The sequence below is a fragment of the Terrapene carolina genome, unplaced genomic scaffold, assembly GCF_002925995.2.
Source record: "Terrapene carolina triunguis isolate 2854851 unplaced genomic scaffold, T_m_triunguis-2.0 Scaffold210, whole genome shotgun sequence".
Lineage (NCBI taxonomy): Eukaryota > Metazoa > Chordata > Testudines > Emydidae > Terrapene > Terrapene triunguis.
In genome coordinates, this window is record NW_020664561.1 from 11,184,234 (window position 1) to 11,205,891 (window position 21,658).

Below are 21,658 nucleotides of genomic sequence, written 5' to 3' on the forward strand. Positions count from 1 at the left end.
AAAAGGCAAACTCCAGCCTTATTATTGTAGAGATTTTTATGTTCCTCTCCATTGTGTGTAAGAACTCTTGAGAGCTTGAAAATTTAAAACGTTTGTCCACACAGCTTTTGGCCTTTTCTATGTGTGATGAGCACTGATTTCTCTTCCTGTGTTCTCTGTGGAGTTGAGGCCAGTATAGCTGCATTTTATTTGTGTGCACCCTATCACCTCCAAATCACTGAAAGTCACCCAGAATACTCTCAACCCTGGGAAGAATAGTTTTTAGCTAACTTCAGATACAGACATGTTTACGTGCTTATTTTGAGATGAATTCCCACAAAATTGTCTCTTGTCTTTTTAATGTATAAATAAGTGATGGATTCTTTAATTTTACAATCGATATTTTGCCAGTATGAAGGTGGATTCAATTTTATTAAAGTTGCTTTAATCTGAGCCAGATCATAAACTCCAAATTAATTGTGATTTAAAAGAAAAAAGTTCCTGGTCAGGTTAATGGTAGCTCCATCTTGGACTGTTTTCCTATCCTCTTTCAGATTAAACTATCAGTGGTAAATACAGGGAGATCACTATCTTGGAGTAGTTTATCCGTGCTCGACTCCTGTGTTTTTCTCAAAGCCTCATAATGAGACCAAAAGTTGAACTTCTGATATCTGTTGAGGGACCACCAAAATGCACTTTCCTTGTTTTAAAGACCATCTGAAGTAAATATTCATATTGAGACTATTTTGGTAGTCTTAATGTGTTGTGTTCTAAATGGCACTCGAAAATAGGTTTTTAGTCTAATTACAGAATGTGACTCGATCATAAGCCGGTTAGTTTATAAGCCGACCCCCCCCCCCCAAGATGGATAAGTAAAAATGGAACATTTTTATAACCCGTTCATAAGTTGACCCTATAATTCAGGGGTCAGCAAACTTTGGCCGCTGGTGGGCCGAGATGGTTTGTTTACCTTGAGCATCCGCAGGCATGGAGGTAAACCTAAGTAAACAAAGTGTCCCGGCACGCCAGCTGCTTACCCTGATGGGCTGGGACAGCAATCGGTGGGGAAATTTTTGTGGGGGGAGAAGCTGGGAGTCAGGGGAGTAACCCCTGTGACCACCCCCCACGTTACCCCACCTCTAGCCCGGGACCCCCACACTCTCCCTATCCCATCCCTTCCCACCTTATCTGGGGAGGGCCAGGCGAGGATGTCTCTGACCTAGCTGGAGCTGCTCCAGCAGGTGTACGCAGCCGCAGCATGTTCCAGCGGGCTGGGCCAGGTGGCGTGGCCAAAGCCTGCTCTAGGGGGCGGGGCCAAGCGGCACGACTGCAGCCTGCCAGCCCCAGAGCTGCAGCTGCTTCGAAGGCTGGGGGGAGAGCAGTGTGGCCAGAAGTGGAGAGACTCTGGCCCCGCCTCTTCCCTTCTGTCTCTGCTGGCTGTGCTGCCTCTCCTTGCTCCCTCTGTTGGGGGGAGGGGCTGTGTCCCACCTCTCCCTCTCTATACCCATTCATAAGCCGACCCCCTTCTCTGGTGCTTCCGTTTTTTACTAAAAAAATTTGGCTTATGAACGAGTATATACGGTACTTATTACAACTTCATAAAATCTCAAAACTTGTCTACATGCAATGAACCCTTATAGTATAACCATGGGCAGCAGAGTACATATGGGTACCATGAGGATTTTGGGGGAGCTTTTGTAAGTCCTAGTGACTCTTACCCAACCCATCTGTATTGATAAGAAATTCCATTAGTCTTACAGATGTTTGAATGTATTGTGGTGGTCTGTCTCTACAGCTTATCTATAAATCACAAACAAGATTTGAAGAAGCCATGTACCAAATCACTTAATGTCAGCCTGGGTTTTTTGTTTTTTATTTCCGTACCTTTCACTCTTTACGATCCTTCTCAAATGTCTTTTCTTCAGCTGCTTTGTATTGTCTGTGAAATTAGGTCATTAACACTTCAAAAGTATTTCTTTTCACTTATGTTTTCTTCTTCAGCACTCGCCCTTCCTTCCCATGTCTCACCTTTTCCAAGTTATGTTTTCTTCTAATGCTGGTTTGGGTACGGTCGTCTTTTCCTCTTTCCTCCTTGCAATTTTGATGGGGCTTTAAGAACTCTAAGGCAAAGAGGTGCAGGAAGCTGTCCACACCCTATCCTTTTTGTTCATAAACAGCAAAAAGTAGCTATTGTTGCCACTTGTGCAGCTGATATTGTGCTCCCCTGTTGTCCTGACCACCTGTGTAATGGTGGGCCTGCTGTACCCTCCTGATCTGTATATAAAAGACAAGACTACTGGCTTTTGTAGGTTTTTCTCTGCGTATGCTATCTTGTATGCTGTGGTTGTTACCAGGCCACAATAAAGATGAGATGAGACCTGCCTGTGTTTCACACCAACTGCTGGATGTTGCAGCCCTCTAATCTCATTAGGTTAGTGGCTTGCTGGTAAAAATCAGAGCATTTATGAGTAGAGCTGGGCCCGAACCAAAACTACTGAATTCAAACATCCTTCTAACTTTGTGGATTAGGTCCAGCACTACTTATGAATAGAAAACCCCTCTTGTATATTCTCTTGATTCATATTGTTTTTTCTGGCTCCAAGAGGGATCGATCTAAGGAGAGGGGTAAATGGCACAAGTATAGGGAAGCCCAATATCAATGGTCTGGGAATGGAAGGTGTGGCTCTAATAGCATTAAAAGTTATTTGTGGGGTTTTTTTCATCTCAATGGGTGCCCATTTTTAGACAGGAAGAACACAGGAATAGGAAAGCACCTGGTTTTTTTCTTCAGTCATTGATACTTGCACTGCACATTTGAGGGGGCAAACCAGCAACCTGTGCATTGTGCTGTTTCAATGATTCTTTGCTCCTGGCTTGGGGGGTGGAGGGGAGAGGCAGAGCGGGCGGAGTTATGCCAAGATTTTGAAAAGAAGTTGCATTTACAGCTTTCTAAGCTTCTGTTCTCTCAGGTAAGCATTTAAAACTCTTACTCTTGATAGAATGTACTGGAAATCAATGTTCTATGCAACTTTTCCTCTAAACTCCAAACTGTGGTATACAAACAGAAAAAGGCATGGACTTTCTGACTGTTAATGGGCCTTTGTCCAGTGCTTGGAGTTTTGATTTACAAATGCATAATATGGGGTAAGTGAACATTCTTTCCAAGAAAAGTTCTTTTAAATAATCTCTTCTGTGGTAGTCATTGGGAATGGTTTTATTTAAAGGGTTGGCATGTAAACTTCAGAAAATTCCGTTTCTCTGCCTCCTACATATATATTTAAAAGCATATTCTTCTATTTAAACTTACTATTCTATAATCTCAATAATTATGCATACGCATTCTTTGGTTTTCCATGTCACAGTCAGCCTATGCTGAGCAATATATGGAATGTGGTTGTCTTGTTTATCTCCCACAAAAGGGAGTGAAGTAGGATTCTGCTGATATTGGCAGTGCACTACAGAAGGGATAAGGAAAGGCTTGTGTGTAGAGATAAGAACTGTTAGTGCTTGGCCTTTTCTTCATTCCCTAGCCCCCCAGCTACATTAGTGTTAGGTTACTTCGGTTTTCCCCTAGATTCAGTAGTGTTACTTCTCACTCCACAATTGCCAAACATATTTTTTGGGGGGAAGGATAGGCACAAAACATTGAAAAAAACCCACAGCTTTAAAAAAATTACTGAATATTAGTGCTGAGAAGTTAGAAAGGCTGATAGAACTCATCCACCACCAGGCCTGGTGGTAGATGAGTAGGCGAAATACCAGCTTTCCCCTCCTACACACACACTGTGCTTTGTCAGTAAAACTCAGTCTTACAGTACCACATCTCCTGCTATTTCATTATTGAGCCATTGTACAACTCTGACAGAACACCACAGTCCCCTCCTTGCTATTCCATTTGAATTGGGGATTAGGTTAAAACATGAGAATTCCAAAATACGGAACCTCCAGAAGTGACAGGACAAAGGTGTTAGTAACCCATTGTAAAAAAAACAGGTCCTTAACCACCACCTCACCTTTTTTGGCTAGTTTTGTTGATTTATTAAAATCAATACCGATATTACGTGACTCAGTGACATACGTGGGCACTTTAAAAAAAATAGAGGAAAGAAACAGTCTTGATGAAACACACAAAAATGAGCTAAAAAGGTCAGGGTGTAGGCTCTGAAGTAAATGAAATGATTTGTATGGGAACCCTGTGCAAATAGTGATGGAAAGGCTGTTTCTTAGGGACTGTCTTCTTTGGTTTGCCTCTAGTTCAGAATATAACTGGATATACAGGAATAGTGTCTGCCTCTTTTGCTCTTTAAGAGTCCTGCTAAATAGAACAAAAGACAATGCAGCCAGCCTAACTGAAGGTCAAAGCGTGATGAGATCTCACTGCTGCCCAGACTCATATCTTATGCAGTCAACGAGACCAATGGTTGTAACGGAGCAGTGCTCCTGAGACAATCAGGTTGCGAAGCTAGAACAAGTCTCTGATCTTTTTTGGCCATGTGACCATAAGTACACGTTTTTAATTCTGCAGTAGTGCCAATGCAGGAGTTTGAGTTGTTGAGCTACCATTAGTGTATCAAGGCAGCACAAGATTTCTGTGCCCCAATATTCTTAATGAAAAATCATCTGGCTGTGCTTGAACTTTTTCCTCCCTATTTTAATATTCTCTTGCTTTTTGTTCTGCTCTCTCACACCATAACACCCATTCTTTACATTTACCCTTGATATTTATTTTATTTCATATAAGATTTGAGGCTTTGGGCTCTCACCCATTTTCCCAAGGATTTTGTATAGTGGGAAGGACTTGAGTTATTAGTTACTTCCAAGATGCTCATGGAGCTTTCACCTTTCCCTTTATTCTGGGTTGCTGTTATTTATAGACTCACAGGAATTAGAGATATGAATCCCAATGCAATACAGATTTGTTCTTTACAGTAAATTCTCCAGTGCTTGGTCAAGAGATAGTATTTCTGCTACCGTGGCAGAGTCTAATGGACTTCAACATGAAATTTTTCATTGTATTTAGCCCAAATTTTTCTTTTTCATTTAATCCCATTACTATTAATTTATATCCCTCTAGGCCACATGATAACATTCCACTCTCGCTTTGGTTTCACATTGTCCAAACAAGTACTGATATTGTCAGTTATTGTATCCCCTACCTTTAAAGCATGGTTTAGCCAAGCTATACAATATCACCTTATTTTTAAGGTGTCCTCCGTAAATCAGGCTTTCCAGCCCCTTTATCATTTTTCTTGCTCCTCTCTGAATTCTCTCCAATTCACTGGCATATTTCTAGTATCACCTTGCCCAGGTGTTCTCTATTTTTAACCCCTGCAGATCCCTTAGTGTTATTTCTCTATCCTCACTGGCACTCACTGTACCTCCTAATTTCATATAATCTCTGAATGTCATTAATGTGCTGTTTAACTTCCAGATCGTTAATAAAGATGTTAAACAAAACCAGTTCTGCCCCCAATCCTTGCAGCACCCCATTGGTCAACCTCTCACAACTTGTTAATTGTCATTTATCATAATTACCCTTTTTCGATAGTCCTTCAGCCAGTGTGCAAGCCGTGACAGTAACTTTAAAAAAGCCCATTTGAATTAATTTTTCAAATAAGCCTATATGCTACATTGTGAAGCACTTTACAGTAATATAGGTGCACATTATGGCAAGCTGTGTGCGAGTGTGGTGGAGGAATAGAGGGGCAAGAAACTTGTTTCCTCCTCCCCAGCACACGGAATAAACAAGATCTGGCTGCTTGCACTCCTCCTGCACAGTTCTGGGGCATGGGTGTGCTGCACAGCCCAAAGAGTGTCTATCTGTGCAGAGGTGCTTCCCTAGCCTTGAGCCATACTTTTGGCTCTAAAGGCTTGACATCTACTGCAGTCCCTTCATTGCAAATTTTGCTGCTTGATTAAACAATAATAAGGGAGTCGTATGTGATTTGTTCTTCATAAAGCCCTGATGTTTATCACCCATATTTTTGTCATTGTCCAGATGACTAGACCTCTTTCTGATAATATTTATTCCTTGATTTGAGATTAAAGTTAGAATCACTGGATGTTAGTTGCTAGGATTGCTCTTTCCTGGTTTTAGGACCCTCTTCAGCAAGGTGCTTAAGCATGTGCACCATCCCACTGAAGTTAGTAAGACTGCTCTTGGGTTTAGTTACACATGTGCTGAAGTAACTTGCAGAATTGGGGCCTGAAAGTGCAGTACTGCTCCTCTCCTAACTCTCCCCAGGTATCAGATAGATACCTATTTGTTTCTCGGTGAATTTTCCAAAATAATTCACAGTGGTTTAACTTAATTCATTTAGGACCCTGGAATACATATCACGTGCCCCTCCTGTTGTGTTTTCCTGTACTAGTTTGTATTAATTTTTTTTCAAAGTCCTCGTTATTGCCTAATTTCTCATACTTCTCTATTTGTCTTGTTAAAAACTAGTTTTTAATTTTTTCCCCCATAGCTGTTTGTTTTCACGTTTATTGATGGACCTAGCTTCTTGCCAGGACTTTTTTCCCTTGGTATATTTATAAAAGCCCTTCCAACTCCCCTTCACCTTTTTGGATAGCACTAACTTGTTCTGCTTTTTTGCTTCCCTTATCTTCCCTCACAAACCTGAAGTGTGACTCTAGCCTTGTTTGGTACCCTTCACATTCTCTATTTCCACTGAAGACTTTTCACACTCTCTTTGAGCTTACAAAGCTGAAGTTACAGAGGCTGCTCACTTGTTCCCTGTATTTTAATTTTGCAGGATAATTGAACTGCTGACCCTTGATTATGGTAGTTTAGCATTCTCTAGTCTTTCGCTACACTCACATTTTAATACAGCCTTCCTCTATGCTATGCTCAGTGTTCCTTTCATTTCCACAAAATTGCTTCTATGAAATGTAATGCTCTTACCCATGTACTGCTGTGTTCTTTGGACCCGTTCCTTTCTACACTTAATTAATTACACTTTACTCCTAGAAACATCGGAATTGATAAACCAAAACAGATAATTTCTCCATCTTATTCACAATCCTTCCTTTGATAGTGGCCAATACCAAATAATTCAGAGGAAGGTTTAAAATAATGCACCTGGTCAAGTGTGCAGCGCTGTGCCACTGGAGAAAAATTCCTTCCTGAACCTAGCTGGCAGTCAGCTTGCACCCTGAAGCATGAGGATTGCTCAGTCTCTTGTTATTTTTAAACCTGTCTGATGCAACTGCAAATGTTATTCCTACTTACATAAATGTGTAATCCTTTTTTAATCTTGCTGAAACATTTGTCTCTCTAATATCTTGTGTCAGTGAATTCTCAGGCTGATTATAGAGAGCATGAAAAAAAATCTCCTGTTACACATTTTTTAATTTGATGCCTCTCAGATTTCAGTTTTACCCCTTGTTTTGTGTTTTGCAGAAGAATGAATAGGGGAGCCCAATTTGCTTTTATTAACGTTTTTGTATACCTCTGATCCCGTTGTATTTTTATTTCTAAACCAAATAATCTTAGTCTTTCAAATCTATCTATATATGTAAATCCTTTTACTCTCTGCCTCTAATCAATTTTGTTTTTCTTATCTCGTCTCTTTTTTATTTTATTTATTTTTTTGGCATTGTTAGTTACTGAGATGAGATAACCAGACTAGAATGCTATATTTAGAGTGAGGAAGTCCAGTGCATTTATATAATATCATTTTATGTTTTCTTTATTACATTTTACCCTTTCTCAATACATAGAAACTCTTTTGTTTTATTTTTAATGCTATGTGTTAAGAAGGCATCTTCACTGAGGTGTCCACAGTGATTTGTACTGCCAGATCTTTTTTTTGATGAGTTTACAGCTCATTCATAATCTGTCGTACTTTGTGGGGGGAGAGGGGTTGCCCAATATGCTACCATGCATGGTGAGATTTATCTGTCTTTCTGTTGCCTGATCAGTTAGTTTTTATTAGGACCTTCTAGAGTCCCTCATAGTTCTCTAATATTTTAGTAACCTGAATAATTTGTCTGACAGCAAACTTCTCCATCTTTGTTTTGTTACATTTATTAACGTTCTATGAAGAAAGGTGAAGCCTCACTGTTCCCAGTACTCATTCTTGGAGTAATCCCCCTATTAACTTCCTTCCACGCTGAGATTGGGCAGATTTCCCAGACCTTTTGCTTTCTGTCTCTTCACTGGATTTTTAACATATGACACAACTTTTCACCTTGGTTTCTAAGCTTTCTCAATAGCCTCGTGTGAGGAACTTCATAAAAAAAGTTCTACTCTTCAGCACATTCAGTAACAGCTTCAAAGCATTTCTAGTGGGGCAGCAATAGCTACAACTATTGCTATCTCCAGTGAGATGATGGCCATTTCCATAATTCATCCAACCTGTAATCCCTTTAACCTGAGATGGGAAGAGTCCATGAGTCACTCCTAAAGTCCAGTTTCCCCTATGCTGTTGTTGCGATTGTTATGGCTAATAATAATGTATGACTACTGCTACTAATACAGTACCATACATGAACATGGCACTTTCCCAACACATCAAAGACAATGTCCCCATCTCTCTAAGACATTATAATTTAGGTTGAATTTTACATGCAAAAATGTTGCATAGGTGCTGAGTCTTCCAGTCACCCATTCCACCCTGACTTTACTGCTCCTAGATCTCTGCTGATGATGTTGTGTTTTACTAGATAACTCACATTATTATTATTAGCTTGTTGGTTGCTGTGGAAGTTGCTAAGAGAAGCATTATTTGTTATGCACAAACTCTTCTCCCCAAAGTGAAAAATTCTTATGTCTGTAGTATGCAGTAGTTAAGTATTTTCGTTCATACCGTGTTGTCTGTGAAGCTGGTTGTTTGGGCATTTATATCCTCCTCCCCTGGTGATTGTCCCCTGTTGTACTGAGATACAGGAGAGCCAGTGTCCTGTTTTGCAGTAGTGATGCCACTATAAGTGATGCATAGTTGCATTTTACAGCTATCACCCCATCGCACTTAATATCTGCTGTCAGGGATTATAGTCCCCCTTCCTTCTCTTTGCTACTGACAACTGCATTTGTAAAGTCCCACTTGATTCACCTCTTCTGAGCCTTGGGCCTTGGCTACACTGGCGGTGTACAGCGCTGCAACTTGCTGCACTCAGGGGTGTGAAAAAACACACCCCTGAGCGCAGCACTGTAAAGCGCCAGTGTAATCAGAGCCTGCAGTGCTGCACGCTCGCGCGCAGCGCTGCAAGCTATTCCCCTCGGAGAGGTGGAGTACGTGCAGCGCTGGCGGCGTGACTACACTCGCGCTTCACAGCGCTGCCCGAGTGTAGCCAAGGCCTTGGTCTATACCTAAAAATTAGATCAACCTAGCAACATCACTCTGGGCTGTGAAAAATGTTGTGCCCTGTGTGACATAGTTAGCTGACCTAACCCCCATTGTAGATACAGGTAGGTTGATGAAATAATTTTTCCATCAGTCTGGCTACTGCCTCTCAAAGAGGTGGGTTATCTGCATAGGTGGAAACCCCTTTTCTGTCGATTTAGGAAGTGTCTACACTACGGTGCTACAGTGGCACAGCTGCAGCCCTGTAGCTGTGCTCCTGTAGCGACTGTAGCATAGACATACCCTTGGTTGGCAACATCGTCTGAACAGAAAGTAGTGAGACTCTTAATCTGCTGCTGAGTTTTCAAGTGACGTGAAGATAAGAAGGCACATGTGAGATTCTGCTGGTGTGGTTTTGAGGGGTAAAGTTGGTTTGTATTGAATTTGCCATTTGTCTCATTAGGAGTGGAGTGTTGAAGCAATGTCTAGAGAGCCTCATTAGGGCAGAACACTTGTACAGTTATTCTCTTAGTGTTTGACTCCTTAAATGTCCGCATTCATATAGTGCTGTTCATCTTCAGAGTGCTTTGCATCAAATTAATCCTCATAAACACCCTGGTGTGTTGTTAATAAAGTATTTGTATACCTGTTTTTTTACAGTTGAAGTAACAAGCATCTTTTTTTTTTTTTAAACCACCAATGGAAATGTTTCTGTGAAATTTAAATTGTTTTTAAAAAGAAACATTCCTCTGTAGTATTTGAAACCCAGACATTTCATCATGTTAGGAAATGAGAACCAAAAAGTGTCTATTTTCAACTGTCTATGCTCAGGTAAATGCTGTAAATATAAGTAGCATAAATAGCAACAACAAAACAGTGAGGGGGGGAAGGAGGGGAGAGACCTTATGTTAAGGTATTACTAATAGCATTGACAAGGAATTTTTTTCCTAAAAATTACTTTAACCGGACAATGTCTCTTTAAATATAGTGTTGAACTCAGGGAAAGACAAATTTGTTCAGGCGGAATGAGAGTTTAAAAAGATTTCTTCTTTTTCTTAGTTGGATAGTTTTGCTGCAAATGCTGGATACCGCCTCCCCTTTATTTTTGCATTCCACATTTTGAGAGATTTCTTTTAGCAAAGAAACATAAAGGTCAAAAAGCTCATCTTTGTTTTTCTAGCATGTGTGAATTTTCATGCTGCTCCCAATTTATTCATCTCCAATCATCAGCCCTATGTGATCCTGTAGCAAAGTGTAGAGAGCAACTAAGGGTATGTCTACACTACGAGGGTAATTCGATTTTACTTAAATCGAATATGTGGAATCGATATTGCAAAGTCGAACGTGTGTGTCCACACTAAGGACACACTAAGGACAGTAATTCGACTTTGTGAGTCCACACTAACGGGGCGAGCGTCGACATTGGAAGCGGTGCACTGTGGGCAGCTATCCCACAGTTCCCTCAGTCCCCGCTGCCCATCGGAATTCTGGGTCGAGCCGCCAATGCCTTCTGGGTAAAAAAAATTTGTCGTCATCCGTCCGTCACTAACGCCCTCCCTCCCTCCATGAAAGCGCCGGCGGGAAATCAGTTCGCGCACTTTTCTGGTCAGTGACAGCGCGGACGCCACAGCACTGCGATCATGGATCACGCTGCGACCATCGCTGCACTTGTGGCCGTTCTCAACACCTCGCAGCTTATCATACACCTTTCCCTGAGGCAGATGAAGAGTAATCAGGCGAGGAGGCTACGACACCGCCGTGATGGCCTGAAGTCGGAGAGTAGCACAGAGCTGTCAGAAACCACGAGCCCCAGCGCCCAGGACATCACGTTGGCAATGGGGCATGTGGATTTTGTTGAACGGCGATTCTGGGCCCGGGAAACAAGCACGGACTGGTGGGACCGTATAGTGCTTCAGGTCTGGGATGAATCCCAGTGGCTGCGAAACTTTCGCATGCGGAAGGGGACTTTCCTCGAACTTTGTGAGTTGCTGTCCCCTGCCCTGAAGCGCAAGGACACCCGCATGCGAGCAGCCCTCACTGTCCAGAAGCGAGTGGCCATAGCCCTCTGGAAGCTTGCAACGCCGGACAGCTACCGGTCAGTCGCGAACCACTTTGGTGTGGGCAAATCTACCGTGGGGGTTGTTGTCATGCAAGTAGCCAAGGCAATCGTGAAGGTACTGCTCCCAAAGGTAGTGACCCTGGGAAACGCGCAGGTCATCATAGATGGCTTTGCCGCGATGGGATTCCCAAACTGCGGTGGGGCTATCGATGGGACTCACATCCCTATCCTGGGACCGGACCACCAGGCCAGCCAGTACATCAATAGAAAGGGCTACTTTTCAATGGTGCTGCAAGCACTGGTGGACCATCGGGGACGGTTTACAAACATCTACGTCGGATGGCCGGGCAAGGTTCATGACGCTCGTGTGTTCAGGAACTCTGGTCTGTTTAGACGGCTGCAGGAAGGTATTTACTTCCCAGACCACAAAATAACTCTTGGGGATGTGGAGATGCCTACAGTCATCCTCGGGGACCCAGCCTACCCGCTAATGCCCTGGCTCATGAAGCCCTATACTGGCGCCCTGGACACAGAAAAAGAACTCTTCAACTACCGGCTGAGCAAGTGCAGAATGGTGGTGGAGTGTGCTTTTGGCCGTCTCAAAGGGAGATGGAGAAGCTTACTCACTCGCTGTGATCTCAGCGAAACCAATATCCCCATCGTTATTGCAGCTTGCTGTGTGCTCCACAATCTGTGTGAGAGCAAGGGGGAGACCTTTATGGCGGGGTGGGAGCTAGAGGCAAATAGCCTGGCTGCTGATTACGTCCAGCCAGACAGCCGGGCCATTAGAAGATCCCAGCGGGACGCCCTGTGCATCCGGGAGGCTTTGAAAGCTAGGTTCCTGAGTGAGCAGGGCAACCAGTGACTTTTCAGTTTGTGGACAGAGAAGCTGAACCTGCCCCCGTTTCTTTACCCAGTTCATTTTGACTATCCTCTCCAGTTACATACCCCCTTCACCCCCTTCCCCTTCCCAAAAAATAAAATCATTTCGATTTTGTTAATGAACACCGTTGTCTGTATTGCTGTTTTCGCGGGAATATTTTAAACCGGGGACGCAGACTGTGGCGGGGGGCGGGTTCAGTGTTCTGATGCAAATGATGCTTCTAAACTCCCGGAATGACAGGCTCCGCACTGGTGGACTGGTTATTTCAATGGAGCCTGCCAGCACTCCTGGGGGGGACTGTGTGTATGTGTCGGCTATGTGACTTTCTGGCAGGGGGGGTAGGGTTACATATCCCCTGCTGCGTGGATCTGTGAGCCAGGATAAGGACCGCTGCATAAGATCTGTAACTGCCCTCCCCCGCCACAAAGTCACAGAGCAACCCCCCCCCCCCCCCCCCCCCCAAACACCCCCCCACCCTCCCCAGGGTAACCAGTGACTGCACTGTGTATGTGTCCTGATGCTGGACCTGACACCGCCTCTCTACCCTGCAAAAGGTCACTGTCCTGTCCAATTACCAAGCCCCTTCCCCCCCTCCAGACAGACTCTCCCTCAAAAGAACCTGACTGAAACAGTAATGAACAGAAACATATTTTTTATTAACAACCAGACAGGAAACTGGGGGGTGAAAGTCGGACGGGGGCTTGGGTGAGGCGGGCAGGAAAGGACTTTTCAAATTTTGGGGAATGACAGCCTTCTGGTGCTTGAGCAGTCTGCAGGGGTGGAGTGAGAGTTTTCACGGACTCTGCCACCCCTCCTTCTTTGGACTTTGGGAGAGGGAGGTATGGGACTTGGTGGCGGGGGACTGCGGTTCCTGATAGACTGCTGCGGGGCTCTGTCCTCCTGCCTCCGTTCCTGCAGAACATCAACAAGGCGCCGGAGCGTGTCCGTTTGCTCCCTCAGAAGTCCAAGCAGCGTTTGAGTCGCCTGCTGGTCTTCCTGCCCGCCACCTCTCCTCACGTTCCATGAGTGTCCGGTGCATTTGTGACAAATTCTCCCTCCACTGATTCTGCTGTGCTGCCTGGGCTCAGGAGCAGCCCATTAGTTCTGAGAACATGTCCTCTCGCGTCTTCTTCTTTCTCCGCCTAATGTGCGCTAGCCTCTGGGAGTGTGATGCCAAGCTGGGTTAGGAGACAGTTGCAGATGTGGCTGTGGGAATGAGGAAAAGGCAGTGAATTCCTCCAAAAGATAAATGTGGTTGTGAATCAAGAACATAGTTTTTCTCTGTGAACAAGACCATGAACCACACCTATCACATGCGCACTCCGGACAAGGTCGAATTTTCGAACCTCGCCTTCAGTGCCTGGGCTTTTGCACTGCCGATCTGGGAAGCGGGGCAGGACACGGTACTCTCTGTAGCAGGCAAACATGGTAAGCCGTAGACTTGTGGCTGCTTAAAACTGTAGGAGTACCACTGGCCTCCTTTCACATTGAAAGCACTGCCAGTCTGTGCTGCCAGCAATCGGCCAAGCAGGAACTCTGGCCCTGTCCCACCCCCTCGCGGATGAGCCAGGGAAAGATCCCTGTATGCTGCCCCTCTCCCGCCCCCACCGCGTGGCTGTAAACCAGCGGTCACAGTTCTGTAAAGGAACTTGTTGCAAGCAGTCCCAATACTAACAGTCCCCTACCTAATTCAAAGCAGGTCATCATGAGCGACATAACTCTCATGAGGATCCCGGACACCGAGATCCAACGGATGCTTCGAGAAAGCCTGCAGAGACCGGGGCCCTATGCCGCCATGCTATGCAAGGCAATGATACCGGAGTACCTGCTTGTCTCCTGGCGCGGGAACGTCTCCTACTTCGGAGGACCAAGTAAAGCCGCTCTCCCCAGGAACCTGATGAACAGGCTATCCCACTACCTGCAGCAGAGCTTTGTGGAGATGTCCGTGGAGGACTACTGCTCTATCCCCGGACATATAGACAGGATTCTAATATAGCTGCAGTAGCAGGCACTAAAGAGTGGAGCAGCTTGGGCAGCACAATCATGCAGAACCGGACACTGTTTGATTTTTTTTTAAATAGTTGTTACTGATTACTTAAGCGCCCAGGGGGAAGAAATCATGATTCACAGATTGTTCTTAGTATTAATATTCAAGTTTTGTAAAAAATAAAGGTTAATATGTTTAAAGCACTTACCGCTTGATCCTTCGCCTGAATCTGTGTCCAGGTTACATGCTGGGGAGGGTTGGTAGGGGATCTCTGTAACGGTGATGAAGAGCTCCTGGCTGTCGGGGAAATCAGCTTGGTAAGCGCTGTCGACTGCCTCGTCCTCCTCATCTCCTTCCTCCTCTTCCCCGTCCGCTGAGGAACCGGCCGTGGACAATATCCCATCCTCAGAGTCCACGGTCAGTGGTGGGGTAGTGGTGGCGGCCGCAGCAAGGATGGAATGCAGTGCCTCGTAGAAACGGGATGTGTGGGGCTGGGATCCGGAGCGTCCGTTTGCCTCTTTGGTCTTCTGGTAGCCTTGTCTCAGCTCCTTGATTTTCACGCGGCACTGCGTTGCATCCCGGCTGTAGCCTCTCTCTGCCATGGCTTTGGAGATCTTCTCGTAGATCTTAGCATTCCTTCTTTTGGAGCGCAGCTCTGAAAGCACGGACTCATCGCCCCACACTGCGATGAGATCCAAGACTTCCCGATCAGTCCATGCTGGGGCCCTCTTTCTATTAGATTGCACGGCCATCTCTGCTGGAGAGCTCTGCATCGTTGCCACTGCTGCTGAGCTCACCTCGATGTCCAAAGAGGAACTGAGATTCAAACTGCCCAGACAGGAAAATGAAAATGAATTCAAATTTTCCCGGGGGTGTGGCTGGTCAGAGCATCCGAGCTCGGACTGCTGTCCAGAGCGTCAACAGAGTGGTGCACTGTGGGATAGCTCCCGGAGCTATTAGCGTCGATTTCCATCCACACCTAGCCTAATTCGATATGGCCATGTCGAATTTAGCGCTACTCCTCTCGTTGGGGTGGATTACAGAAATCGATTTAAAGAGAGCTTTATGTCGAACTAAATGGCTTCCGGGTGTGGACGGGTGCAGGGTTAATTCGATATAACAGCGCTAAAGTCGACATAAAAGCCTAGTGTAGACCAGGCCTAAGAGGCAAACAATTTAATGTGTTTTCAGAAACAAAAAAAAATGTTTCCCAGTAAGCTTGCATTATTTTATTTTATTTTATTTTATTTTGTCAGATTGTTAGCACTACACATCTGGCTATCCTGAAAGCTGTCAGTTATAACCAACATTTGGATAGCCATATTTGACCAGTTAACCTGTTATACCTTTTGCTCAGTAAAAAAAAGTCCATTGTCCCTCTAAATGTATGCTGTGACACTGAAATGATTATAAACACTAAAAGAGTCAACAGTCGGGGTCCATCTCTGCTGGGAACGGAGTCAATTCACTTTTAAAACATTTGGGGGCCCCATTCTGACTCTTGTCAGGTCAGGAGGCCTGTCTAGTTTGTTGCTTGGAGGGCAGGGGCAGTGTGCGGGGCATGGCACAGCGCAGCAGAAGTGTTCAGCTTCACAGCGTCTGCACTTTGAGCATGCCATGGAATGCTGCCAGGGTCCACCAGGGCCAAGTCCCAGTAGCTGGGTCTTGTTACTTCTTGTGAAGGGAAGTCAGACTAAATGAAAGTGCCTTCATTCTTCTGGACCAATTCCAACATTTTTAAAGGCACTTTTTCAAGATCTGGCCCAAAAGGTCCAGGAACCTGGTTAGAGTTTCAGTGGTGTGCATAGCCACAAACACTCATTCCCTTTTTCAGATGTCTTTTCCCCTTAATGGACTACATGTACCCTGTACTTCGAAATTTTCTGGGTTGAGGGCATTGGGGGAGGAGTGGCTGCATTCCCTTCTCAGCCTCTTCCAGTTTCTGGGAAGGGGAAAAGCTTTCTTCTCTCCCAAGATTTGTCAAGGACAGGGCCAGCTCCAGGGTTTTGGCCGCCCCAAGCAGCCAAACAAAAAAAACCAAACCAAAACAAAAAAAGCCGCGATCGCGATCTGCGGCGGCAATTCGGCGGGAGGTCCTTCGCTCCGAACAGGAGTGAGGGACCGTCCGCCGAATTGCCGCCGAACAGCTGGAAGTGCCGCCCCTCTCCGAAGTGGCTGCCCCAAGCACCTGCTTGGTAAGCTGGTGCCTGGAGCCGGCCCTGGTCAAGGAGCATTAGGTAGCTGTTGCCTATCCATTAACCAACTTTGTGGGGTGCTGCCTGGTAAGGATCACCCCTAATCTGGGGGATAGCCAGCCCCAGATGCAGCGGCAGATGCAGGAAACAGACTTCTTTCAGCATAGTAATCATTTCACTGGGTCATGGGGCTGTGCACAGGTTTGGGGAGCACTTATCAAGCAGCTGCATTGGTGCAAGTTCTTTTCTGTTTTGGCTGGTATTGTATTTGGGGAGGAGGCGATCTCCTTCTGCTCAGAAGATCTTCTTACCAATTTTGGAAGAAGAGGGTGGGAGAGGCTTTTATTAATCTGCTGCCCTCCTCACATTTCCCTCAAAGAAGGCTGAATGAGGGTGAGGATATTGGCATCTAGTGCTAACTGAAGAATTTGTGGGTGGTGGGGGAGAGGAGTTTTCTCATAATTTTCTGTAAGTTTTGGCCTGTGAAACGCTTGGCTTCTAAAACGCTCCTCTGCATTCGAAAATTGAACAGAGCCTACAATCAGTCCTCCACCTCAAGAGGTAGTTAGAGAAGGAGGGAAGAGGGGAACCAATTTGAGTTAGAAATTGGAGAGAAAGGAGGAAGGCGAAAAGTGATTTTTCAACACCAGTGAGGGTGGAACTGTTTGACATCTCCCTTGACTTTGCTTATAGAGAAACAGCCTATGAAGTTAGGCAAATTTCTCTTCCCATGCTATGCTTTTCCATCAAGAAATACAATTTAACTTAGATGCATTTGATATATCCCATGACAGCTATGCTGAGTTGAAGTGAAATATCTACATCTGACTCTTTCATCAAAAAGAAGAGTGTTTCAGCCAATAAAATGTTGCTTAATCCTATTGGATTAAGAATTGCTAAATTTGCATTGATTGGGCCAGGAATGCTTGTGTTGGCAAACCTTGGAAATAATTTGGCACGGTATGGCTTAAAATGCATGCCATGTACTCAGTGATTTACAGGACAGAAGATGAGATAAGCAAGCAATGCTGAGCTCAAAAAATTCAGTATGTTTTCTCTTAACAAAATACTTAGGTGTGGCTTCCATTGCTCTCTCATTAACACAGCTCTACTTTAACTGATGGTCTTGTAATGCAATCTGTATGTCATGCAGTCAAAATTTGGAAATGTCAAGTTACTACTCTTTGTACTATAACTTCTCCTCTTGTCATGCAGTAATTTTTATTGTACCTTAATGGGGTTATGATCAGTTTTAGTTTTGTTGCAGACTGAAGCATTTTTGGTTTATAAAGTAGAGAGAGGCCCATTTGTTTAGTCATTACTTGCATAAGCATTTCCCTATTTCACTTGCTATGACACTTCATTTTAGGGCTTCTTCAGCAAACGTCTGAAAGGCTCCATCAAGAGGACAAAGAGCCAGTCAAAGCTGGACAGGAATACAAGTTTCCGTCTTCCATCTCTCCGCAACGCTGATGACAGGTAGGAGTCTCTGCACTTCCTCGGAAGGAGGCTGGTAGTTTCAGCTCAACTCTTCCAAAAGTGCATGGCAAAACACGTTAGTCTGTGTAAGCATGCCTGCAAACTGACAGAAATGAGGGACAACTAGAGTGGTTTTGTTTTTTAAACTAGCAGAAATATATGTTAGCCTGTTAAATTGTTAAATGTTGCGTGTGCTTCCATCAGACGAGATTCTCACTAGTCCTAAAGATGGCTGGTGAAAAGGGGTTTGCTTAAGTGTCTGGACTAAAATATCTTGTTCTTTTTTTAGCACTTCTCCTTCCAGGTCTCCAAACACCTTATAAGCGTTAAGTTTCACAATACAATACTGTGGCCCTATCTGCATTAGAGAAATTTGCACCAGTGTATTTACACCACTGCAAACACAAATATCCTGATGCAGTGCATCTTCATTAGGAGTTGTGTGATGTAGTTACAGTGCAAATCCCTAACATATACTGTACTGCAGAGCATCACTATTGGGGATTCATACTGTTGTCAAATACAATCATGTAGTTACCGCAGTGTGAATTTCTCTAATGGAAGCAGGGCCTGTTCTTCAGAAAACTAGAAGTCGGGGCTACAGCTCCCAAAATTCAGAAGCTAGTTTGGTTAGACCCACCTTAGCACTCTCAGTTGGTATATCTAGGCTTGCTTGTGTTTTGTTGGTGGCTTGGGGAGGGGCAATATATTTTGTTTTTACCTGCCTCAACTGCATTTTTCACTTTTGTAAAGTGTCATGATCGTCTTAATTGGAAGCCAGACAGGTTATTTTTTACTCCATGAAGCCCAGTGGTAGAGTTGGATTGAGTAGTAAATGGGCTGCCCTGTACTTAGGACCCTGACAGGCTTCTTTGACTTTACAACATTATTGTGTGTTTAATGCATTTTCGCTCTCTCTGCTGGGCTGAATTCATTATTTGTGTCTGTCATGCTGCGCTGCTTCAATCGATAGCGCTGCCTTCTCTGTCTAAAAAGCAGTGCATAAAATCGTGGAGACAGCAAGGCTTCAGATGTTAGAGGCCTTGTTAACTTTGTGAGTTATGGAGAAACTGCTCACAGGATGTAGCCAACAAAGTGGATGATGTGCTGCTCCTTCAATCATGCCATGTCACCCATGCTGTTGTGACGAAAGGTCTGTCATTAACTCATATTATCAGGGACTTAACTCCATAGGCTTAAGCGTGGTAAATAAGGTCACTGTGACGTTGTGCAGTCTATGGTTTTATAAAAATATAATAAGTGAATATAATGTAATTGGGATATGCTTCATGCAAAAGGTTTCTTGTAAGGTATCATTACGAAGCTTATAATCTACTGAGTGTGATCATCCTATTTGTATAAATGTACCACTCTTGTATCTAAAACTAGGAATACAAAATATAACTCTGAGGGCCTATTGTAATTATGCAAAGTGTGGGCCATTAATGGTGGTTTGGAATCTTGATGATTCCCATTAACCAGGACCATTGTCTGCAGATGGCTGTGTTTTACTTGTAAGTCTTTCTGTATACGTGTGTGCTGGCAAGTGGGTAATGAAGTCTTGCAGTGACATGTGATCATGTCACCTGAACTGGAATCCATCTTTAACCTGGTGCTTTTCCAGTGAGGTGGGGGGTGGAAACCCAGAGGGACAAAGGGTTCCTGCCTTATGCAAAAGATATATAAAGGGGTGGAACAGAACAGAGAGAGAGAGGAGCCATCATGAAGAATCCCCTAGCTATCACCTGAGCTGGAACAAGAGCTGTACCAGGGGAAAGAATTGTGCCCAGCCCTGGAAGGTGTCCAGTCTGAGGAAAAAACTTACTGAAGCATCTCTAAGGGTGAGATTATCTGTATTTAGTTTGATTAGACATAGATTTGCGCATTTTATTTTATTTTGCTTGGTGACTTACTTTGTTCTGTCTGTTACTACTTGGAACCACTTAAATCCTACTTTTTGTATTTAATAAAATCACTTTTTACTTATTAATTAACTCAGAGTATGTATTAATATCTGGGGGAGCAAACAACTGTGCATACCTCTCTATCAGTGTTATAGAGGGCGAACAATTTATAAGTTTACCCTGCATAAGCTTTATACAGGGTAAAATGGATTTATTTGGGTTTAGATCCCATTGGGAGTTGGGCATCTAAGTGCTAAAGACAAGCACACTTCTGTGAGCTGTTTTCAGGTAAACCTGCAGCTTTGGGCCAAGTAGTTCAGACCCTGGGTCTGTGTTGGAGCAGACAGAAGTGTCTGTCTCAGCAAGCCAGGGTGCTAGAGTCCTGAGCTGGCAGGGGAAACAGGAGCAGAGGTAGTCTCGGCACATCAGTTGGCAGCTCCCAGGGGGGTTTCTGTGATCCAACCCGTCACAGTCACCACCTGGTGATATCCTGTTATTTTTAATGGGGGATTTTGAAAACTTTAAACAAAGTTTTCTGATATAAAATCTCTCACCCATGAGTAGTGTAAAGCCTGTGTGATTGGTTGGATCACAGAAACTCCCTTGGGACTGCCAACTGATGTGTCAAGACTACTACTACTACTTCCCCTGCTTTCCCTGCCAGTTTGGGACTCCAGAGCCCTACCTGGCTGTGCTAGATACGCTTGCCGGCCACAAACACAGACCCAGGTCTGAACCACGTCCCACAAACTGCAAGCTTAACTGAAAGCAGCTTAAGAAGTGTTCCTGTCTTTAACACTCAGATGCCCAACTCCCAACGGGGTCCAAACCCCAAATAAATCCGTTTTACCCTGTATAAAGCTTATACAGAACTTATACTCAGAACTTACAGGTAGCAGCCATGGTTTACATGCTACCTTGAACATCCTCATGTAGACTTCTTATGTGGATCCAAGCCTTCCAAGATCCATTGTCTGTTAAGTGCTTCTTGATTGGGCACTTAACTTGCAAATTCCTTTCTAAAGAATCTGACCAAATGCCTTACTAAGGCTATTTAAAATCAAACAAGTATACAGCCAATATTCATAACTTCTAATACAATAATGACACATGCATACAAATAGGATGAACATATTCAGTAGATCATAACCTTTACAGAGATATGTTACATGGCATATGTAGCATAAAACATACTCCAGTTATGTCATATAGACATTCATAAGTATATTTCCATAAAGCCTTAGGGGGTGCACCGTCACAGCCTACATTTGTGTTCCTCTGGCTACACTGGGTTTCATCTGAGAATGCTACCTTGCTACATGTGGATTGATGGACATTTGCTCTTACTGCATAAGGGAAGCACTGTTTTCTGGGGGGTGAAAGGGGGTAATTGCATTTAACACCAGTTACTTTGGTGTAGAAGCTGGCTATTGTACACACCCTATTTTTTCTCCTATAAAACAGCATACGGATTTTTAGCATGCAAACATGAATGATCAGATAGACCTAAGGGACTCCTGTGATGTCTTGGCAATGATTTGCAAACTGTAAATTCTATTTCAGGCCCTGGTGGTATTTGGCACCATCAGTCTGTTGTGTCAATGTGCCATGATCCTCTTAAGACACCTAGGGCTGGATTTAAAAATAATAGCTCAGTGGGCAAATGAATTGAGGTGTTCCAGTAATAGGGCCCAATGTAGGAGGTGAGGAAACAGGGAGCTGGAGAGGTAGATGCAAAGCATGGCAGCCTGAAAGGGAGGCCGGCTGGAGTGATTGAAAGCTGCTGCTTTCCCTATCTCTCCTCTCCCCGGGCTCCCACACCAACTTTCCCTCTTACAGCGCTGTCCTCAGAACTCCCACATATATGCCTCTTGCCCCAGCA

General features: G+C 44.2%; 1 protein-coding gene across 2 annotated transcripts in view; it reads left to right on the forward strand.

Moving 5' to 3' along the window:
• The window catches only part of LOC112105877 (ras GTPase-activating protein nGAP), a 275,040-nt gene that overhangs the window by 197,251 nt on the left and 56,131 nt on the right, over positions 1 to 21,658 (forward strand). For both annotated transcript variants that reach the window (XM_026655476.1, XM_026655477.1), the window contains exon 5: positions 17,763 to 17,872. In XM_026655476.1, the coding sequence (XP_026511261.1) occupies positions 17,763 to 17,872 (110 nt within the window). The remainder of the gene's footprint in view (positions 1 to 17,762; positions 17,873 to 21,658) is intronic.